This window comes from Amblyomma maculatum, chromosome 9 (genome assembly GCF_055883805.1).
Source record: "Amblyomma maculatum isolate TAMU_Amacu chromosome 9, ASM5588380v1, whole genome shotgun sequence".
Lineage (NCBI taxonomy): Eukaryota > Metazoa > Arthropoda > Arachnida > Ixodida > Ixodidae > Amblyomma > Amblyomma maculatum.
In genome coordinates, this window is record NC_139352.1 from 68,894,031 (window position 1) to 68,918,119 (window position 24,089).

At 44.4% G+C, this 24,089-nt stretch overlaps 1 protein-coding gene across 1 annotated transcript; it reads left to right on the top strand.

Moving 5' to 3' along the window:
- The first annotated feature begins 7,715 nt into the window (after positions 1 to 7,715).
- Arl8 (ADP-ribosylation factor-like protein 8) lies at positions 7,716 to 20,025 on the top strand. The gene is made up of 5 exons (XM_084578968.1): positions 7,716 to 7,947; positions 8,022 to 8,102; positions 12,240 to 12,475; positions 16,600 to 16,670; positions 19,175 to 20,025. The coding sequence occupies exons 1-5, from the start codon at positions 7,825 to 7,827 to the stop codon at positions 19,222 to 19,224; spliced, it is 561 nt and encodes a 186-aa protein (XP_084435094.1). The 5' UTR covers positions 7,716 to 7,824; the 3' UTR covers positions 19,225 to 20,025.
- Positions 20,026 to 24,089: the final 4,064 nt, after the last annotated feature.

Below are 24,089 nucleotides of genomic sequence, written 5' to 3' on the forward strand. Positions count from 1 at the left end.
TGATTTGTTCGCTCTGGCGAGGGTTCTCAACCCAGTCGCGAGCAATGTTTTGTTTGTCTTTTCTTAAATGTCAGTTCATGCGGACACTGACTGTCGGCACGCTCTGTCCACAACTCCTGTCCACGCCACTAGACTAGAAATGCTTTTGCATATATTAAAAGTTCCGGCCGACACATATGCTAATCCTCTGTAAGTTTCCAAAAGAAGCTTTCCACCTTGCTCCAGTGGTTTAATTTATTGAATAATGGGTATGTAATTATTTGGTACGTTATTAACATTCGTCACATAAACAGCAGCCTCCCCATTCTTAACCGTTAGCTGGTGCCCGCTTCGTATGGCGGCAAGTGAGTATAAGGAATATCAAAGCACAAAAGTAGCGAAGCCTGCAGGTACAGCCTTTGTCAAAAGTTCTGAGCCCAGGGGGTCTGCTTCTGAGCCGTGTAGTGGCGCTGATTTAGCATAAGTGGAGGTCCTTCCCATTCGAGACGGTAGGACAAAAAAGCTTCTCATCATCGAGAGATTCGCAACATTGGAAATGCATTACAAGCCGCGCGAAGTGGATCAGAAGCATACTCCTTGGACTCTACACTTTTGACAAAGACTGTACATAGGTCACGAAAGAATAACGAAAGTACAAGCAACAAAATACAGACATGCGCAGAGAAGCGAAAAACCACTATGACGCACAAGCGCGGGTTTCTGACGTGTATTCGACAGTTCAGTTCAGTTTAGTCGTTCAGTCGTGTCCGACTCTTCGTGACCCCTAACATCACATAACTTCATCTGCAGTGCATCGAGGATGCCATCTAACCATCGCATTCGCTGCCTACCCCTTCTCCGGCGACCCTCAACCTTTCCCAACATCAAATCTTTCTCCAGCGACTCCTCTCTTCTCATCAGATGACCAAAGTAGCTGAGCTTTAACTTTAGAATTTTACCCTCCAATGAGCAGTCAGGGTTTATGGTCGACAATATTGACTGATTTGATCTTCTGGCAGTCCAAGGAACTCTCAAGAGTCTCCGCCATCACCACAATTCAAACGCGTCAATTCTTCGGCGGTCAGCCTTCTTCACAGTCCAACTCTCGCATCCATACATCATAACTGGAAAGACCATAGCACGAGTTATACGGATTTTGGTTGGCAGACTAATGTCTCTGCTCTTTACTAGGCGGTCAAGGCTAACCATTGCTCTCTTTCCCAGAAGCAGGCGTCTCCTAATTTCATGGCTGCAGTCTCGACAGTACAGGTACAAAAATTGTTCATTCTTCCTTAAGACGTTTTTGGATGGGATTGGGTTGGTTAGAACATGTCTTGAGAAATACGTGTCTGCTTGGGTTTACAAAACCAGGGTTAAAAGGCGACACTAACGTTTTAACGCACAACCGTTGCGCTAAAATGTGTTCATCGTTTTTTAACCCTGCTTTTGTAAGGAGCGCGCGTTTCCGTCAAGACTCCCTTCTCAGCAACAGCATTATGGACAAAGCCCGCGGCACCTGTGATGGTTTGAAGACTCGGGGTAATAGATTGAAAAGCTCAGAACCACCGTGCAAAAAAATTAAAAAGAAAATGTGGAGGTTCAACAAAGCTCGAACGAAATTTCATGAGCGAAATCCATCGAGCGCGCAGCCGCAGTCGCTTCTGCACTTCGGCCTCGGCCCGCTTCCGCGCTCGGTAAGCTCTCGGCAATGGACTAGTCTGGATTTTCCTTTGTTCGATGGTCTCGGCAGCCTGTATGGTATAGCTGCGGCCTCTGCCTTTAGCGAGAGTGGCTTTTTCTGCGTCACGCCGAGGCGCATGGTTGATTAATTCTCCCGATACTATACGCTCGCGGGCCTCGCCCGCACTTGCACAAATGGAGTATGTGTATGGCGTTTTTCCCCAAGCTAAATGAATGTGACGGCCGGCTAGGGTGGATAAAACGCATATTCTTGGGCAGATACCTTACTTACGGCAGGCACTGTCATCTCATCCACTTCCGCGGAAGCGGAGAAGGCGGAAATAGCCTTAGCTATCGCTTCATCGGCGACCTATATTTTCACTGACTTGAAAACAGTAGTTCGAAAATTTGCGAAAGACCGTATTTCCAAATCCGCATTTTCGCTTCTAAGCCGGTCTGCCGTCCCTATCCGACCTATTCAGCTTCTCTGGGTAGCAGCCCACGCCGGCCGCCCAAGTAACGAGACGGCTCATTCTAAATTTGGTTCGGGGTTTTGTTAGCCGAACAGGAGCCGCCGACACCTGAAGAGACGCTGGAGATGTCTTCTACAACGAAATCACTCTGTACTACTTTGAGCAACATCTTACGTATTCTATTCCGCACAAATCTCTATCTAAATTGCAGCAGGTGGCGTGGCTCTGCAGCTACGATTCCGAACCTTCCTCTCCGCTGCCTGTACATAACCCTGGTTCGCCCGGGACTGTTCACGCCATTCTCAAAGCGGGTTTTGCGCACATTCTTTCTTCTTGCTCTGAGCTCCTTCCACCAACCGATTGGCAACTCGGAGACCTCCAGCGATGAGAGGTTGCGGAATTCTGACCCATGCAGCTGCCCAACGGCAGCTGGTGAACTGGGATTTGCAAGTCTCCGGGAAGCATCACCTTCCGGTTACGACACGCATAAGAGCAATCTCATCACTATAGGATGTTACAACTGAGGTTCACTTTCCTTAATAAATTTCGTCATCACTAGCACCTGGTTAAATGAAGGAGCGGCGCAGAGGAAACTTCATGAAGACGAAGGTGTTCATTGCACAGCGCGAGAAGGTTGCAATTGGAGCTTTATGAAGATATATAACGATGCTCGCTGCACAGCACGAGAGTTCAAGGTCAAATGTCTGGAGCAAGATTACCTTGATGCTTTTCATGGGAGCCGTAACTTACGCTCTAAAACTGGTCTACTCAAAGAAAATTTGATTTGAACTGGTCGAGCAGGTAAAAAATTCATTGCAAAATTTGAACCTGTAAATGTAGTCTAGAACGCACAATTTGTTTACTTCTTTTCCTTTCTTCCTCTTTATCTAACATGATATTGATATTCTGGGGGTCATATTCACGAGACGAATTATGCGTTAGCCGTGTGCTTATGATATGTGCACAATTAAACTGCGACGATTGAGATCATGGGGGTAATTAAAGTTGTGATTATGAAATATCTGCATATTCACCTTTAAGTCATCTCCTTCCTCTTTCTTCTCTTCTTTTTCCTCTTCATTCTTAGTCCCTTTGCCTTCATACGGCACTTACGTCATATCAGTACAATGCCCGTTCAACTTCTTCGGTGTAGGATGCCGCGCTTTCACCTATCAGCGAGTTTTTCCTTATATATCACTGTCTTTCCTTGGATTTGAGTATTTCGATTTTTATATCCGTTGTAAATTCGGGTATTGCGTTATATCCATGCTTTTGTTTTTCATTATATATTGTAACGGGCATTGAAACAAACGAAAATATGAATATTTCGTTTGTTTTGTGTTTCGTTATGATGAAAGTCTTAAACGCAATGAAACACTTAGATATAGCGGAAAACATCGATACATTGAAATACCCGATATTATAAAACACGCACATATCGAAGTATTTTGTCACTCCCGCTTTCTCCTACAAAATTAAAGGGAAAATTTCTCTCCATTTTGTCACCTGTTAACACTGGCAGTGACTGTACCGTGTACTACCATGTACTGCCAAATGTGGCTCTTGCCACTTATCTTGTGGAAGGTAGCAGTGTCTTCAGATCAATGACGCCGCTTTTTTGGCAAGTAGCCAAAGTTTCAGAACCTGGACATGTTTTTCGTATAGTGACGAGCCTCGTATTGCTCGTGCAATAAAATGTTATTCTTCTGATCTCCTTGAAACTGGTCAGCCGCTGCAAACGATTCCGTCATGTCTGACCATGCATGTCGTAATCATGCGAGCGTGACTACCGTATATTTGCGTAGCCAAAACAGTCTGCGACCAAAATATTCGCGTACTGCATCACCGACTGTGTGGCATGCGCATGCACCATTAAGTGTATTTGTTCTGTTATCCGTATATAATGTCGATACAAAGCATGCCTTCAAAATGTATGCGAATAGAAACCGTTGGAAAGGAGAATTACGATACGAAATTTCCATTAAGTCCGCGTTTCTGAGTGCGGTTAAACGGTTGTAATAGATAGTAAAATACAATAAAATTGGGGTCCATCATTAGGATAACCTGCACCCGCCGTTGAAGTTAAAGAGGCATGCTTTTTTCTTTATTTAGTCCGACAACGCTGGCATACAAAGAGAAAGCCACTCATCTAGTAAGAGTTATAGTAAACTATAGTAAGAGTCCATGCATTGCGCATCTGCATCGCGCTGTCCCATTCGTGAAGCTGAATTTTGGCTCGGATAACGTGATTGCAGTCCGGAGCAGCTCAGTTAATTAGATGGAAGCGGGGAGATAGCCGCGAGGCGCATTTGGACCCGCGAGGAGCCGCAGGTTGGCCACCCTTGGTTTAGTCATTCGCATCCCTCTAAATGAATACGATGGGTAGAGTTACTGCGTGACATTCATACGTTAATCGATTGCTGCTACGGTCCTGCTTAATTAGCTCCAGCTGTTGTGATTTGCTGAACAAAAATTAACGCGTGTACCACTCGGTACATACGGTGCAGCCAGACTTCGTTGTATATGGGTGCCGAGAATGACGGCGAGGTTGGCGCATGTGATAAAATAGGAGCTGATGGCAGTTCATTCGTCTTGATTTTCGGCCCCTGCGAACACGACAGGCTGCACACAAGCGAGAAACAGTGATCGCACGTGGGCGGCTGGCCAGTCTGGGTGGGCCGAGGTCAAGCCAGCAAGTAATCGATACTGCGCGTGATGCCGTAAGCCGATCAGACGTGACTGTCGGCGGCTGGCGTATGTAATAGTGAGTCCTTTCCTTCCTTCCTGCAAAGGGCGCGCTTTGTGAACCGCATAATAAACTTCAGCGTCTACTGTAGCCGGCTCTCGATATTTCGAATTTAAAGGACACCTGAAAATGATTATAACGACGGCGAAGTTCGAATTAAAGGGAATTTTTAAAGGATTGTCGCGAAGGGAACGCCCTCTATAATTGTTATTCTCAGTAAAATAATTAATTTTTAAGCAAAAAAGGACCAATTATAACTGAGAAAAAAAACTATTATCAGAATATTCTTGCCTGTCGATTAGAAATGTTGACGTTCCCATCTGCACAGATGGTTGCTTGCCGTCGGTTCGGAGTGAGCGGCGGTGTATAAGCCTGTCAGGTTCACGAAAAAAAAGAAAAAGAGGGACACTTAAGCTGCGCCAAGCGTATGTCGCGACAGTGAAAGGCTCTCGTCTGCGGCTTCCCTAACGGATCCTCGTTCACGTGCACGAAGTTCACCACTCGCTTAAACAGTAATTCCTTATAACGCCAACATCAATACAGGGTATACTGTGGAGAAGCAGCGGCGACCCACCTGCCCCAGCCCCATCACGCTACGCTTGAGGAACGACTTGCGACGTCATGAGGTTTTTTCACCATAAGCCAAATCAAGATGCTGCTTTCCGAAAAACAAGGGGTTGTGTAGGAAAATTACTGTTCTCAATTCTCTATAATATAATAATAAATTGGTTCACAGGAAGGGAAAGGCGCAGTAACTGTCACACTTGCTCTGTGGACACCCGAACCGCGCCGTAAGGGAAGGGAGGAAGGTGGGAATGAAATTGGAAAGAGAGAAAGAGGAGCCGTAGTGGAGGGCTACGGAGTAATTTCGACCACCTGGGGATCTTTAACGTGCGCTGACATCGCACAGCACACGGACGCCACTTCGTTTCGCCTCCATCGAAACGCAGCCGCCGCGGTCGGGTTCGAACCCGGGAACTCCGGCACAGTAGTCGGGCGTCTTACCACTGCACCACTCGCGTTGGGATTCAGCGAGGTTTCAGTACAGATTAGGCACTATAAATTCCGGCTATTACCCCGCCTTTTCTTTTTTTTTTTCACCATAAACTTCTCCAACCTTATCAAATCTTCGGGGTTTTTTATCTCAAGCCGACGTGCGGGAGGGTGCACTCTGAAGAGTGGTTCCTATACCTTCACAGGATAAGGAAACGTTTTCTATATAGCTACTCTGTGGGCCATATGGGTGATAAAGCAGTTTCGATGTTTCAATGATAAGGGTGCGTCCATGAGTGCGCTTGTAAGGCGGGGGTTTGGGTGCTGTACAGCTATTGTACCCGTGCGAAAGGAAAAAAGGCTTCCCCTGATGGGACTGGGACAGGTGGTTCACCACTGCTTGCAGCGGGGGATGGCCTGCCAGTGAATTTGTAACTGTTGTAGGCCGTCATTGCACCCGCCACCGCTTCGGTGGTGACGGACGACGGCTATTGTTGCGGCGCGCGTCTTTCTCTCCATCTTTTTTTTTTTTTTTCGTTCTTGTCTATTTTCTCTTCTGTCTGCACGAGGCAGCGGAGGGCTCAGCTGTTCTAGAGCGCTCTAAAGAAGCTTTGGACAAGCTAAGGTCCAGCGATGACCCTGTCATTCAGTTCAAGGCCGTCGAATGGGCCGGCGTTGCCAAATGTCTCCACGGCCTGCGGCACGCTAGCTGACTTCCCCTATTCCTCCCACTTATTGTGAATAAAGTTTTATCAGCCTCAGCAGAGCGCTATAGCTCAGCTACAAAGCCAGTAGCAGGCCCGTGCATATTCTTTTCTTTCTGCCTACAGCGACAACAACCCGTACGGAATTGTAGAAAGAAGTGTAAACACTGCACTATCAGATGAATACCCTTTATAACCGTAAATTGAATGGTATATAAGATTTTGTTACATTTCTTTTGTACAACAGATTTAACATCAACTGCCTGATTTGGTCATATTTGTGAATAGATGCAACTGCAGCGGCCTTTGCGTCCAAAACCGGCTTTCAGCTGTACCAGTGCACGGTTTTGTGTTGCGGATAAAGCATTTTTTTTTATTTGAAGAATCTTTTGCGCACGCCCTACTCACTTGCGCGAAAATGACAAGAAAAAAACAAACTATGGAGGTAAATTTAGATACAGAGCGAGAGGTCTTTTTCGGCTTGGAATTAAAAAGGTCAAGGTCGTTGGGTTAATTGGCCAATGCAGTGTTAAGCCAAGCGGCCTGCTTAACTTTAAACCAAAGTGTAAGTTCCTGGCTTCAAGATCAAATTGCCCCACCCAATGGCCGACGTTGACGGACACCTGTAAAGTTGTGCACAAATGTCATAATATCAAGCGCATTGCGGTGAGGTATCGTACAGTCATTCTGTAATTGAAAATTTCCTCGCTGAAGCGATCGGTGCTGAAACAGCTTGTAAAACAGCAAACGATTACTTTGACAAGGCCTCTGCTTGCATGTATAATGACAGCGATTTTGGTCGTATTTTTTTTCCCACAGTTCCACGCAGGCATGTTCAAAAGACGCGCGAGAAGTATAAGATTATAGTAAGATTGGATGGCAAATGCGTCAGCAAGAAAGCCCTGCGCCACCTAAAAAAAAGCGTCAGCACATCAATCATTGCTTCCGTGCTCCAGACCTGTAAAGAAACCATTGTTGATAGTTCAGCACGATTTACAAGAAAATAGTTGCTCTGAATACGTGCCCTCCCTCCCAAAGGAAAGTAGAGAACCGTGCTGGTCAACGTTCTGGTGGAGAGTCTACATTACATCGCAAGCGCCAGCAGCGCACCCTCACCGACTGCGGCAGCTGGCGCGCCCTGGCGGTTTTGGTCGTGGGCGGCGACTGGGTTTCGCCGCTGCGGTGGTGTGTCATCGGCGCTGCCAAGTGATCCAGCCGCTTGTGGACCGCTGAACCGCCCGCCGTCAATATGATGTCCCTCATAAACCGCATCCTGGACTGGTTCAAGAGCCTCTTCTGGAAAGAAGAGATGGAGCTCACTTTGGTCGGACTCCAGTACTCGGGAAAGACCACCTTCGTGAACGTCATTGCCGTAAGCGCTGTGCCGCCATGGCCCTCCCCACTTGTATCGGTGGGCCACCTGATCTTGACGTTTTGCTCTTGCAGTCCGGCCAGTTCTGCGAGGACATGATACCCACCGTCGGGTTCAATATGCGCAAGGTTACCAAGGGGAACGTCACAATCAAGGTACGGCCACAGCAACTTATCTCTACCCCCGAAAGCTCTCGCTGCTCATTGTCTACCTGCAGCCCCGCTGCCTACTTTTTTTTTTATCGCGACCGCAGTTTTCTCCAAAACACCCCCGAATCGCACCATCGCTCTGGAGCGGGTTTTTGTCAAACCTGCCCATGGCTCGCTTCGTAAGGAGCGCGGGTGATTATGCAGGTCGCCCAGATCCTAATTGTGATATCGGCGCAGTCAAGGCACTGGGCAGAAGACAGGAGCTTTGTAACTTTGGGCTGATCGCGAGTTTTTTACTGAACGCGTTATTGTAACGAGACAAAGGAAAAAAAAAAGTTGGCGCCCGTACTCGATCGTTATGTTGCATGGACGATGTGTACAACCCGTCAGAACAGTGGCCCTTCAGAACCAGCAGCGTCGGATCGGCCAGTGTTGTTGGCTTTGGACACACCTGTGTTGCGCACTTTGTTTACATCGTCCTCGGTCGCTTTGACATAAGCAAGGCTGTACTGCCAGCGGGGACGTGCACTCCAAAAACAAAGTCCACCCATCGACCCGCACCAGCTGACTATTTGCTTCTCTCTACTATCAGCACGACTTTTTCCCGATAAGGCTCCGTGGCCCTAAAACGTGACGAAGCTGCTTCTACGGCTGTGTTCGTGAACAAAAAGCTGGATTTCACCCGCGCATTGGGATTATCAGAAACTGATGGTCATTCTTTGGAGCGGGAGTAATCTTCGTCTTATCATCGGCATGTGGATGCTTGATCCTCTCGCTACCTTACTTTTGCATTCGCTTTCTTTATCCTATGTTGTAAAAATTTATGGCTGGCATCCTCCATACTTCAGCATCTTGCTGTTACCTCATTCTTCTGTAATTAGAGCAGGCATTTTTCTTCGCAGCTAACTTAGAATAGGGAAGTTGGAGGTGACTTGTTCAGAGCTGTTGCTCTGGTTGCATGTTGGTTGTAGTATTAAAGTACAGCTTTAGGCAAAATGTTGTGCTGCATACGTGGACAAGGTTATTGCATTTGCAGCTATTGCTTTTAGGTGTATTGGTTACTGCATCTAACAAGACTTTAAAATGCTGTGATATGTGTTCTACAAAATAATTCTGCAAAATTCCTCAAAATAAGCATTGCCGATGCATTGCAGCTGTTATGGAGTTCTGTGAGACACAATCCACATCAGCATTCACCTGGCTTCATTGCTTTTATTGCAAAAGCAGTACTACTCTAGGTTTCGAGCCTTCAGCGTAGCGCGGCCGGTAGCCACGTCTTACTCACGCGACGCTGTGACGTCACACCCCACGTGACACTAGGGTGAGAGCTGGGCTACCAACTCAAGCAGTCGGCAGGAGCTGCCAACTTGGGTCTCTCGTTTCACATGGGACGGTTATGTCAGAATCAGTCTGCTAGGACCCTGGCATTCACTTTACCCTCATAGGCCACTAAGGCACATTCATACGGCTTTGTTAAAGCGGCGCTTTATATGTGGGCTGAGGAAGCAGAAAAAGAGAACGCTCAGTCACCCGCAGCTACTGCTTTCACTCAGTATTTGGTTCAGCAACGTTGAACCCTTGTCATTTTTCTACAGTGACTTCATCTGACAGTGGGCTACTTTGGCATGGGCTCTAATTTGGTTCTCTAACTTTATAATTAGCCCCCAAAGCAAAGTTTGTGTAGTTGTTGCAGTTGTAAATGAGTTGTTGTGCACATAACAAGAGTGCAGTGCTCTTTGGTGGGGTAGCCTTGTGAAAGCTATTTGCAAACAGCTTTGGCATAAATATTCACCTGCAACACAGCTTGTGCTGGGCGTATGCTGAATAAAGGGCCAATAATTTATTAGTTGGTCCTTTGTTGAATGTTGCTGTTAGCGGAAATGAAGAGTTTGAATTGCAGGAGCAAATATTCCACGCTAACATTTACTTAAATGCAATCGCCGTGTTGTTAAATTCCTCCTAGTCAGGAAATTTTATCTCGTAAGTCAGCGGAAATCATTTGGGGAAATTTATCTGCTCAAGAGACTGAATTTCAGCTGCAAGGATTTGAAATCTAACCCAGGTATAGGTAGGTACCTTAACCAGCAAGAAATTATCTAATCAAAACTGTGCTGATCTTTTCTTCTATTTCAGATAGTTCAAGCAAATGTATAATGCGCATGAATAACTCTGTGCCTTACCTGCCGTTAACCACCTGATTCAACTTGCCCATAAATTGATCCTTGGTGTAATTTCTTCTCTAACTTTATGGATGAGTCTGCCTAGATAGAGGTGAATCAGTAATTGCTGCCATTGTTGGAATTTATTTCACCTTGGGAGATTGTTTTAAATATGTGCATCAGTTTGCACCCAATTACAGTGCGTTTAAAGGTAGCAATTTATTTGTGGGATAACTTCTGAAGCCATTGCAAAACTTGTCGGACAATTTGAGGAGCAATTTTAACAAACTGAAGCAAACTTACTGGCAGGGCTTTACAGGGATTATGTTGTACTAGCTTGCTATAGATTACAAACTGAATGTGCTAGGCTGTTGACTTCTGGAGAAAGACAACAGCAGCATTTGTTGCAACAATGTAGGAAATAGTGCGCATAAGTTAGCCTGGTGCCATATGCTGCGGCATATTAAGTGCAGATATGTTTCATGGTGAAGGTATGTCAGCTGCTTTTTGTCGTGTCCACATCTACAGGATGAGTTAGCACCTTTTTTGTTTGTGTTCGACAGTGACGGACCTTAAGATGGATGGGGCATTGTAGAGCCGCGTGTCTAAACTGTTCAATACTTATCTCCTCACCCGCTTGACTCATAACCACGTCTTAGTCAGAAAGCTGGCAAGAAAGTAGTGAACTGACTAGCTTCTTAGCAACAACGTTGAAATGGGAAGCTAGTGCATACAGGCTTAACACTTCAACTAAGTTAACAAACTACCAAGGTCCACAGCCTCGTGTTTAAAGAAGGCATACTTAACTGTTGCATGGTATGATAAATTGTGAAGCCATTTATGGTCTTTTCTTTTTTTTTACTTCTACCAGTAAGTGCAACACACTGTTCAATGCCAAGGAAGTCATGGAAAACACGGCAAAAATAGCAAGCAAGAAATGAATGTTGCTGGTGTTTAACAGAGTGAACAGAACAGTAATAGGAAAGGGAAAGGTCTAGCAAGAAAGAATAAAAAAGAGGACTGGGAAGGTCATAGCATCAGCTTCCACTGCAACTTCAAGGCTGTGTGTAGGAATGACCTGGTATTCTAGTGTATAAATTATTAAACTTTTTGTTCAAGCGGTTCTTTCTTGTTTGCAGTGGAAAAAAAAATGTTAATGTCTCTTGGGTTTGTATGCAAGTGCACTAACAGAATTAGTTATCTTGGGTTTGTATGCAAGTGCACTTACACAATTAGTTATCTTGGGTTTGTATGCAAGTGCACTAACAGAATTGGTTATCTTGGGTTTGTATGCAAATGCATTTACAGAATTAGTTACCTTGAGCTTTTATGCAAGTGCACTAACAGAATTAGTTATCTTGGGTTTGTATGCAAGTGCATTTACAGAATTAGTTATCTTGGGTTTGTATGCAAGTGCGCTAACAGAATTGGTTATTTTTGGTTTGTATGCAAGTGCACTAACAGAATTAGTTATCTTGGGTTTGTATGCAAATGCACTAACAGAATTAGTTATCTTGGGTTTGTATGCAAATGCATTTACAGAATTAGTTACCTTGAGCTTTTACTCAAGTGGACTAACAGAATTAGTTATCTTGGGTTTGTATGCAAGTGCACTTACACAATTAGTTATCTTGGGTATGTATGCAAATGCATTTACAGAATTAGTTACCTTGAGCTTTTATGCAAGTGCACTAAAATTAGTTATCTTGGGTTTGTATGCAAGTGCACTAACAGAATTAGTGAAGGGGATGTTGCGTTTGGTGCGAAATGAGTTTGAAAGCAAATGTGTTCCTCTGTATTATGCGGCTGGAGCTGAGCAATTTCCATCACGTGCAGCTGTTTTTTTTTATTGTGGCCGGAACGACTGAACAGAGTCATTGAAAGGCTGGAGGATGGTTTCTAGCTTGATTTTGTTGCATTTTCTTGCTTGGAACGTTTTTGCTGTCTCTCGGAGGGTCACTGAGGGTTGTATGGGGGATTGCAGATCTGGGACATTGGAGGCCAGCCGCGGTTCCGCAGCATGTGGGAGCGGTACTGCCGGGGCGTCAACGCCATTGTGTATATGGTGGACGCGCACGACCGTGACAAGATGGAGGCTAGCCGCAACGAGCTGCACCAGCTACTGGACAAGCCCCAGCTGGCCGGCATCCCCGTGCTAGTGCTTGGCAACAAGCGTGACCTGCCGGGAGCTCTGGACGAGCGAGACCTCATCGACCAGATGTGAGAACCCTGAGGACGCTTTCATTGGTTGGGGACTTTGTGATGGGGTGTTTGCCTCGGTGATACTGAGTACCAATCCAGTCATTCTTAACCCATGAGAGTAGAGACTTCAATTTTTTCAAATCAAATCAAACTTTTTTGTCTCTCAAGGAGAAAAGGGGGTGACGGGTACAAGCCGCTTAAGTGCGGCTTGACAGACTGGTCCCCTCCTCTAAGTACAGTTCGGCAGCAGTTGTGACGTAACACACGAGACGTTACACCGGGTTATTGAGGTTCGAATTAACGATATTCACTATATAATGTAATGATATGACTAGTGCATGGACAGTAAGTTTGGGAAAAGTTTTCGTAGTGAAGCACTGTACTGGGGCATCTTCAACTATCGAAATGAGGTATGACAGCAGTGGTGAGGTAGCAGTTATACGTGGTATTGAGAGAAGTGTAACACACCGTAACAAATAGGATTGCGCTAAAAGGCAGGTAGTAAATAAAAATACAATAATAATTTGAGAGGACAGTTAGGTCTTAGTGTTTTGAGTTACCTTTTTTAACAGTGTCGAGGTCTCTAAAATCATTGATGCAATCCGTTATATGTTGCAACCAAGATTGGCTTCGAGACCTGCATTGAAAAATAAGTGCTATATACCTTATTTACTCGAATTTAACGCGACCGCGAACGTAACATGAGGGGCAACTTTCCATACTGCCCAGTGGGAAAAAATAAAACCACGAATGTAACGCAAGATAAGTGTTTGAAAAAGTACCTTTGATATACATTATGTCCATAAACGGTAATTCGTCGTCGTCATCAGAGGCCGAGTTCTCGGAAACCCAGTCTTCCTTTTCACTCTCGTCCTCCCAGATGATTTGGAAGCCTTTGCGGCCAGACCCACATTTAAAAATCGCCTCCCGCTACATCCGCCATCCACGTAAGGTAGATTAGTAACGTCTTGCTGTCGAGCTGCCATAGAATTTCCGATTCCTTCTGTTATCACAATAGCGTTTTTGAGGCGTGCGTCGTACCATGCATAGCACGTTGCCATCGTGCGAAATGCGGCTAATCCACTGCGAATGATGCGACAAGCACGTGATCAAGGGGACAATGTGCATCTGAGCCCACAAACAAAAAGTGCATCGTTTTGTCTTTGGATGGATTGGGATTTGGCTGATTTGGCTTCCCTGGTACCCATGTTGCCAACATAACATCATAAAACCGCGGAAACCGAAACAGAGTGGTGGCGGATTCAATATGGCTGCATACCTGCACTGCTTTAGCCAACCGTATTGCAGTATTCGATTATAACGAGAGTCTAGACTTTGAGAACCGAAATTCATGAAAAAACTCTCGTTACATTCAAGTAAATAAAGTACTTTTCCGCACTTTTGTCACGTTGAATCCGTGGCAGTTTTGCCTTTCCCACTGTTCCGCTTTGTGTGTTAGTGAACCGTGTTTAGAATGACAAACAAGTCCTGGTAGGTTCCATTCGAGTGTTTGGCACAGTTTGAAATACCAGTATTCCTTTCTTGAGCACGCGAAAGGGATGAGGGGCTTATTATGACACATTATTTTGAGAGGTTCCATGCAGAGCATTTATATTTGACCCGAATACTCGCAAGGACCACCTCTAAGGATTTCTTGCATAGGAATATTACCTCAGGGGCACTTTAGGACTGCTTATGTGTTGTGAATGCGAAGCACTTACAGCTCATTCTCCATCATACTGCATCAATCGTTTAAAATTTTCTACTCTGAACAAGTGTTTATTAAGCCATTACTGCCCAATTTCACTGTCACTAATTGTCATTACTCCCACCGTGGTAGTGCAGTCGCTAGGGCGCTCTATTGCTTTGCCTAAGGATGCGGTATTGAATCCTGGCTGAGGCAGTCGTTTTTCAATGGAGGCGAAAAGCAAGGTGCCCATGTGCTGTGCGGTGTCAGTGTGCGTTAAGAAACCTCAGGTGGTCGAAACTTGGGAAGCCCTCCACTACGGCCTCTCTCATAGTTTGAGTTGCTTTGGGACGTTCAATTCGACAAACCAAACTAAACCACTAATTGTTATTACTACTGACTGCATTGTACACTCACTAGTTTCATCTTTATTCAGCTTGGACCATCGAGCTAATCTTTTAGGCCTGCGGGTGGTAGCGTTCCCGCTTCGCAAGGTCCTGGGTTCGATTCCCACCCTACTCAGATTAGCGGAAATTTTTTTTTTTTTTTTTTTCAATTTCTTTCCTTTGGTTGTGGGAACCTCCCAGGAAATTGAGTACCAGTCTGTGCACTTTTGACCCGATCCTGATTTTCCAGCACCGTCCTTTTTAAACGCCAGGCCATGCCAGGTTTCGTTTCAAGGGGGCGGGGTAATGCTTTGGCATTAAAAAGTCTGCAGTCATTGGAACCAAGGGAAAGCATCTAGGAACATTCTTTTTTTTTACGTTGAGAGGAAAGTGAAACTTACAGGCACTTATCATTTCAGATGAAAGCTATTATATATTCATATTTTCATGAACCTAAGCTTTCCCTGATCCTAAGTCCCCTATTCTCTCAGAATAAATTTTTAAAACACATTTGCGTACAGATCTAAGCATCCTCTTTTTTCAAGCTAGAGTGCATATCCAAGGTCGCCAAGCATGCTTTCTCACTTTCATAGAGCGGTAGCTGTCAGTCTTGAGGTGGCATGGGGTGATTATAAAGTAACTTTAGTCGTAATCTCGGGCTTCATGTGTTGCTGTGTTCCGACATAGAGTGCTGAATACTGACCACAAAGGCCGTCGATAACTCTATCACGGTATTTTTACGTGGGCCTGGTATGCCGGCGGTGCTCGGCAGATATCACGCGCATTGCGGACATGCATTGCTTGGTTTTGATTCGGTTGCTAGAGAAACATAACGGAGGTCGGAAAAAGTTAGGTCTGCCAATGGCTTGAAGTTTAGCCGATCTGCATTCAAGTTTGATGAAAATGTTTGCCAAGTTTGTTAGTCAAATAAATTTTTTTTCTTGTGCCCATCTCTTCGAGATATCGCTCTGAAAAGAATTGGGGGAGGGCTCATTTTATGTTTCTAAACAGTAGAAGCTTTAACAGACTTCATTTTGTTTTCGTTGCAGTGAAATTCTATGCAGTGCTTCTGAATGTGTCCAGAGGTTCACCGTAAACATAAATTGTATGCGAGCAGTTATGGGCACGCTTACCTCCAGAACCGGAATATAGGATAGACGGGGATGTAGGCAACCGTCCCAACTTACCACTTTTAGACATGAAAAGAAAAAGTAATTGAATGGCAGAAATATTGAAAAACACCCTTACCTTAAAACAGCTGCGACTCAGCCAGCTGTGCATACTGACATTATTTTAATTTAAAAAACAAAACAAAACAAAGTGCCCGCTATGCTTTTCTTGGTTTCAGCCGACTTCGTTCATAGTGTGAGCGACATGCATAATTCTTAGTGACCAACTAACTAATTATCATTGTCCTTGGTATGGCGCTGAGTAATTTCAGTTTATTGGCACTTTCTAAAGTTTCTCGCTTCTACATTGTTTACATTGTCACTGCTCACAGCATATAATTTGTCTCTCATCTGACTGTCATTATGGCAGCTTGGTTTAGTTTGTGAGGTTTAACGTGGCAAGGCGACTTGGGCCATGAGAGACACCGTAGTGGAGGGCTCGGGAAATTTCGACCACCTGTGAGGTTTTTACTGTGTACTGATTTTGCACAGCACGCGGGAGCCTCGCTTTTCACCCGCGTCGAAAAGCAGCTGCCGAGGTCAGGATTCGATTCATCATCCTTGGGTAGAGCAGTAGGGCACCCTAACCATTGAGTTACCGTGATGGGGCAACAGATTTGTCCTTCATGGTATTTTGTGTAGTTAAACAACCGCCAACGCACTTGTGTGTCGTCCTCTGCTCTCGTGCTCATCCATACTTCTGCAGTACATTGTTAGGCAGGGTAGACATCCTCCTCTCTTGCATCATTTTCCTTAAAGTCAGTGCCAGCATCTAAGGTGCTGAAGTAATCACTGTGCTTGGCTTTTCTAGAGGTGAAACTGAGTTCTGTATAAAAATGGCATGTTCACCTAACGAGATGATCAGTTTGGTCGGCTAATTGGAAGTGCTTTGTCTCGCAGGAACCTTTCGGCCATTCAAGACCGAGAGATTTGCTGCTACTCAATTTCGTGCAAGGAGCGTGATAACATTGGTAAGATCACTTGTGTCTTCAGACAGCTTAACACTAAGATTTTTATTCTGTAACGTTCTTAATCTATAATGCAAGCGAAAACATTCGCGATTTCTGCCGCTGCAACACAAAAACCTTTTTGTGAGCTGTCCCGGTGGCTTGAACGGCTGGAGCAGTGCAGTTCCAACATTTCGGAAATTTTTCGCAGTGTTTCAGTTATTTGTCAATCGATCAATTGCATGCAAAGCAGCCTTCAGTGGCCAGCTGTGGCACATTAATCGAATGTGGTCACTGTTGATAGTTGATAGTTGTACCATTATACGGTCGTTGACCGTTTCTTTTTGGACTTGACGCGCCCCGGGAAATGGTACGAATAATCGAACAGTCTGAAAAATATGTGACCTCGAAAAAAACATTTTCTACAAAAAATTATTTTCCAAATTGCAAACTTCGCCGCTCCCCATGTTTCATTTGTATGCAGATAACAAGGAGCCATAGCATAGTGCGATCTGCTACTGTGATTGGCTTCCGCGCGCTGCCCATGCGCTCATATTATTCGATATAGCGGGCTCAGCCTCCAGTGCACTCGCTGGCTGGTGCAGACTTACGCAGAAGGTGTGCGCACTGCCGTGAAGCACGCAACTCGCTCAAGGCGATCACCGCGTGCGCAGTGGTGCCCCGCAGAAGCAGATCATGCTAAACTGTAACCGCTATAACCCTCATGTTAGAATATCTCTGCCAGTCAGGCTTTCATCATGTCCATGCCCCTTCATGACGTACTGCGACGTAGTCGACACAGTTTCCATGGAAGACCGCGTGATGGAACTTGCGGCAGAAAAGCGAGTGGAACAAGAGCCCTCCATGAATCATGAATTCACTGGACACCTCCCCCCCCCCCTTTTCCCACAGGTGGCGGCGTCAGAGCGAGCCGCGGCGGACAGTACTCACGCTCACGTTCCAATCGCACGCTCTTTGTAGGCTGCCGCAATGAAAAGGTCTAGCATTCGCTTATTGTCACTGCCCAAATGGTGACGATGAACAAAGTACCTAGCTAGTCCATCCGAATGACTGCTTCGCCTAGCTTTTACGGCCATGAAAAACCAGTTGTTTGCGAAAACAACGCCTGCTCGTGTCTGAGTGATGCCAAAACATTGGGCCTTCGGCCAAAAAACAATCTTTACAGTACTGCTAGCATTTTGGACACCACAGGGTCCGAAATATCGGTAGTGAAAATATACACGCTCCTATGGGCCACGTGGCGGTTCCTGAATAAAGCCTGAATTATTGGAGTCTGAAAAATCGGTGGGCTACTGTACTCGTCACCACTTTACCCTGTGTTTACCTTATTAAAGCTTGAAAATTGTGTACATTGAGGTCCTTTACTTTAGCCTCATTTTTTTATTCTGGTAAATGTGAAATGTTTCTTTTTTTTTTTTTTTTTTTTATTTTACTGCAGCTCCTGGAGAGCTGTTAGCCAGGTTTGATCGTTTGTCCTTGACAGCATTGCTAAAACTATACGCAGAAGAAGCACTCAATACATTAAAAACCGTTGTGCTAACTGGTATTGGTGGCGACCGGGCTCACACATACTGTAATAGCCCGCATATAATACTAGGTACATTTTCAAAATACCAAAAACAGAAAACAAAAGTTTTCATCCGCATATAATGTGAGTGAGGCAAGATATCAGCGAAAGTATTTACTTGCACTACATTTCGCAGCTCCCCGCGTATCGTACGCGTTCCGCACTTTTGCCTTTCACGTTCTGCCCAACCCCACACTAGGCATCTAGGGGACCACGTTTTTTCATGTGCCGGTGCTAATTCCCTGTCATTCTCGTGCCGACATGCTTAATTGGAGAATTTCACGTCATCGTGAGGAGAAGAGCGGCTTATATTTGCTCTGTCAGTCATAGAAACTACATTCACGAACCTCTAGCTGTTCTAAAATCATGTAGGCCACCACCAGCTCTCGTCGTCGTCCGGTACGTGTATCATCTGCCGAAATCATTGCTAGAGACGTCTTTCAGTAGGAACTCTTCTTCCGTACCTCTAAACGTGTTCGGTATTACGCATTTCTCAAAAATGCGACCAACCCGCTCTGTGGGAATGCGTTCACGATTTAGGGTATGCCAGTGTGGCTGGAGAGGCCCATAAAAGATTCATGCAACGTGCCGAGTGGCCCTTCTCTATATTGTATGATGTGCAGTTGACTTCCTTCCGGTCACCTGTGTATTGCGAGCATTGTGGTCGCGAGGATTGGGGGGTCAGCATGGCAAAATCAAAACAGTCAGCTGACGCTCCTACTAGATAACGTTTCTTCTCGCTGGAGGCCTGATGCTGATAGCGATAATTAGTAATGAGGCCGGAACTGCAAATTTAGGCTGCAATTTGTTCGGATTCGCGTATAATAGAAGGTGGAACAGTAGATGGAAGGCTGAGTAGACTAGGTAGCCGTTTTTGTTGTTGTTGTTGTTGATGAAATGTTACATGCAGGTTGTTGTTCTGGGTGTGTCTCTTTTGCAGACATCACGCTCCAGTGGCTTATCTCGCACTCCAAGTCGTCCAGTCACTGACGACGCAACCGGGACCGCCACGGACCCCCTTCTGTACATAGCCCTACCCGTGTTTATTAAACGGGGCTCCTCCATACAGTTGAGGCGCCCATTCCTCCTGCTGTCTCTGGTTGAATGAGCATTTTTTTACTGGAGTAGCCGTGGAGGTAGCTGCGTTGCGGCATTTTTTTGTCTCGTGTTAAACTGTGTATATTACCTCTGTGAGGTGGTATGATTACGTTCCTATGAGTGATAATAAAAATGGTCAATCTTTACTTGCTACTAGTTGAGAATTTACCGCCAGTTGGGCTTCTTATGCCGTTTCTTGGCATATCAACCCTGCACTATCGGTATAGAATTATAATTGCGATATCCGTATTGTAGTCCAATTACGGAGTGTTCTGTAACTCAGTATGTGGAATAATTACAATGCCATGATACTGCTGCTATCTCTTTCTGCTAAGATGAATAACGGTGTATAGCATATTGTTATCCCAGGTGTTATTTTCTGTCTGGATGGGGGGCTTTACAGCAAGGCTGACATATATGTTATACTGCTTAATGATTAAACGAATTCTTGACTTTAAGGCGCGGTATTGCAAGATTAAAGGCAGCCAGCATCAAATGGGAGCTCTCCTAAATTTTCTTAATCGGCAATGTTGCTTGAAATACATATTAAAGGGACAGTAGTACAGTAGAAGACCTTTGTAGTAAAGCCACTGGGGCCGGCAAAAATCTTTACTATATCAGGGTCTTTACTGTATCAGTTGTTGGTGGTGGCCTTAAAGATGCTGTCTGGTAATTAAATGACTACTTACTGAACATGTCTTGTTGCTTAATTAAAAAAAAAAATAAAATTAAAATACCTTTCATTTTTCTCATCATATCTTCGCGCCATATTTTTGTTTACATTGCATGGAAGGACCTCTTCCAATCATTGATCAACATCAGTGCACATAAATTGGCTTCACTGCAACGCAGATATGAATACAATCGAGTTGCATTTCATGTGAAAACCAAAGCATTGCATGAACACAGCGTCGTCATTAGAATAGGCAATAGTTAAGAAATGCGTGCAACAGTCGAGGACTGAAACACGGTGTATGCCGCGCCTCTAGTTCTTGCCATTGTTGGCTTGTGCCTTGTGCTGCAGAATGTTACGCCATTTCTACCCTTCCCTTTTTCTCACTGGACATTTTCTTTTTACTTTTTAAATAAACTGCGCCGCCTTCTTTCTATGTTTGCAGCCAGTTGTACATTTTTTTTCTCTTTGCACTGCATGCTTTTCCTCGCTGCTCCTTGACACGTAAAGTCCCCCCCCCCCCTTGTGGTTTTGAGAAATAATTTTTCTCGCGACCCCGGGTAGCGTGCGCACGGCGATGTCATTTCGTGGCAAGTCTTTGCCGCAGCCCGATGCACTTTAGTATAAGCGATTTTTGCCAATCACCTTACTATAAAGGGGCGAAAATGTACAGCCATATATATAGTGAACTGGGATTTGTTTCACATTACTATGTCAGAGTTTGCTATAGCGGGGGTTCTGCTGTATTGACGTATTCTGTTAGATCGGACCACTTGGTGACAGTAATGAGGGCAGTAATCGCAGTTAAGGCACAAAGTTAAATTTGAACTTGATCACGAAAGTCAAATTTAAGCAGACAGTGATGTAATGCAATGTCCTCTCAGTGTGGATGACATGGCAGTTGTACATATCAGCCTAAGGCAGCTTGCTGTTCTCTTTTTCACTAAAGCGCAGCTACCTTCATTGTTTAATCTTGCTTGATCCACTTTTAACATGCTTTAAAGAAAAAAAACTGCATTGGTGCTGTTATCTAATGCACTGCTACAGGCAAGAATGCTCGTTGGTATACTTGTGACATATATTGCCAGTTTCATTTATTTCATTTCTTCACTATGTTATTTAAAGCTACCTTAGACCTCTCAACTTTAATTTAAACAAAGTCTGTACATCTTCATTTATATCATCCTCAATATTGCCACTGCAAGCCACCTAAACTGTGTGGCAGTTGCCGTGCCCATGGAGTTGCATAATAAGTTACTGTACAAACTATATTCTGGCACCGAAGTTTGGGTTTGCAAATGCAGTCTGCCATTGAGAAATATGAGACTACCATATAAAAGGATTGTTTTAAATGGTCGCGCTGCATGTTCTCAGTGCCACACTCAGATATTTGTTAGAGAAACTTTCACTTGATCCAAGAAAACACTTCTCGAAAACAGTTACAGCCGATTTGCTTAATCAAATTCAAGTGGGTGCATAGCACTGCTTACATCGCTCTACCAGACAGCCCGTCTTCATCCATAGCGATGCCAATCAAAATCTGTGATTGCAGCCAGAAGTGCTACGCACTAAATATAAGTAGACTGTCCCTCTCAACGTCAAAACACTCATCTGGAAGGCCATAAGTGGACTTCAATGTATTGCTAATTCATAAACTGGCGGCGCATTTTTTATGCATCAAATACAGATGCCATTTGGGTATTTGATGTTGTAGAAGTTGACATGATTTTTGGTGATAATACTGTGTGCAGTGATGTAATTTTATGTGTGTTGCATGCAAGACAACTAGACAGGCTTTCAAATGCATATTCTTGACATTTGATATTTTGAGCCACGTGGGCAAATAAGAGAATTTAAAAGGCGATCTTTTAGTTTCATAATATACTTTCATTATTGTTAACTTGTGGTGACACTATCTAATGTTTGACGAAATGTTTTGGTGATGTCTCCCCCATATGTTAAGGCCCACTTAAGAAAATAATAAAGCAAAAGTAAAAGAAATGTTACATTCCAAGGTTCTTAATTTCTAAAGCAAATCCCTCAATGGAGTAGAAAAGGACACGAAAAAGCAAGAGTTCATGAAGTTGGCAAGATCCAGAAACTGAACAAAGTTAAATTTTGCAGTAAGGGCGAGCATATAGACCTACCTTTCTTTTGAAAATTGTTAAAAGAAATTGCCCGGAATGCTTCAAAAGCCTGCGCACAAATACTGTAGCAAATAAAACTATTCAGATCTGGCTGATGATGTAATCAAAGTGAGTCCATCCAGAGTTGTTTTTATCAGCTTGCACTGTTTTGGTTGTTGCGTCCATTCACATTACTGTTGTGTTGAAGTGCTCAAATGCCCCTGAATGCGCACATTAAGGGATCTGATCGCTTTTATGCCTCCTTCAAATATTGATGCTTTTTAGACGTTATTTTCATAAATGAGGCTTGAATTGATACTCTCGTGATAGTTTTCGGAGCTAAATTCGACCAAATCTACAGCTGCACGTTGAAAAGATGGTTTGGTTTGGTTTATAACAGTGGTCTCCAACACTTGGCTCGTGAAGCTGTGTAATGCATCTTGTCGGCTCCAAAAATATCGGCGTTCGTTTGGAAAGTGGTGCAAGCTTCACGAGTTGACTGTACCACCAGGCTCATTTTCCCTCTCTTTTATCTCAAGTCTACCTCTTTCTTTTGAGAATACGTTACTGGTATTCATTGACTGCTGCGCCCTTTCAGCAGCTCTCTGCAAGCCATGCTTAAGTTGAATATCTCTCCAGTGATTTACTTTGTTGGCTTTTAAATTTTCCAATTGTTTATATTTATTGTATCTATTTTTTGTAATTTTAATGCTCCTGGTCTACAAGGGAATATATCTTAATGCTGTGTCCATAGCAAAATGACTTTTCAGACCCGTGGTTTACAGTGTTTAGCGGCCCAAAGCTATTCACGCTGTGAGGGACACTGAGTATTGGAGGGCTCGGGAAATTTTGTTAGGTGGGGTTCATGAATATTCACTGACATCGCGCAGTACACGGGAGCATTGCTTTTTGCCTCCATCTTAAAGCTGCCGTCGCAGCTTTTGTGTGCATGCTCTTTGACACCTCCTTAATCACCAATCCCTTAATTTCTGCAAAACACACTGTCACACGTGAATTCCAACAAACTAAAATAATGATTAGACCATGAGTCTGTTGTTAAAGTGTATTTACCAAGACACTTCTTGAGTAATATGTCATTGAAATGCTGGCTGCAATTCATGATCATAATTTTTCCTATTCCAGGGAAGGACAAGGCAAATACAAAATTGAAAACTTCTCACTCGACGTAGATGCCGAAGGTTGCATAGCATGCGATGTCATCCTTTTGTGCATGGGGTTGCATTGCCAGGCGTCATTTAGGAACTTCATGTGGGAATTGTATGACCTTTAGTAGCATGCATAATAGTGCAGCTGGGAATACAGCAGGCTATAATTTGCATATGGCATGTTTGTCATTAAGGGGAACTTTGGTAGCAGTATGTGGGGTTAGGCACACTAAAGGTGGACTGGGAGAGATGTCATTATAGATCGAGTGAATAATTTAAATCCTGTCGGGTTCTTTAATGTACACTGACATCACACAGAACACGGACGTCTTGTGACCGTAGCCTCCACCAAATAGTGGAGCAAGGGTCAGAATTCGATCAGGCTACCTTATTTTAATTTAGGATTGGCAGCTGAACGGCAAAGCGATTTACTGAGCCACCACGGCAGGTGCTTATTGCCTTTTGTTAGTGATGTAGCATCACATGAGCACGTCCACAAAAAATGGATCAAGAGTGGCTGACTGTGGTTTCAAGAAAGCACTGTATACTTTCACTGTGCCGCTCGTTCAAGCACGACTGACGTCCGGCGGGACAATATTTTTATTCGGCTTTGGAAGGCTGGGTTATGTATGAGTGTGAGAGGCCAAAGGCCTATATTAGACACCTAGGTATAGCATACCTAACTAGGAGATAAGACTAATAATTATGATATAAATTTGATCCAGGAATGCATGCATAGCAAGCCTCGCTACCCGTAGCCGAGGTATAATCTTTAGAAACAATGGCAAGGCT

Bases quoted from the DNA above. Each gene is read 5' to 3' on its own strand.
- Arl8 (XM_084578968.1), top strand. From the start codon at position 7,825: ATGATGTCCCTCATAAACCGCATCCTGGACTGGTTCAAGAGCCTCTTC. The intron at 8,103-12,239 runs GTACGGCCACAG...GGGGGATTGCAG, and splicing joins AGGGGAACGTCACAATCAAG to ATCTGGGACATTGGAGGCCA. The intron at 16,671-19,174 runs GTAAGATCACTT...TCTCTTTTGCAG, and splicing joins CAAGGAGCGTGATAACATTG to ACATCACGCTCCAGTGGCTT.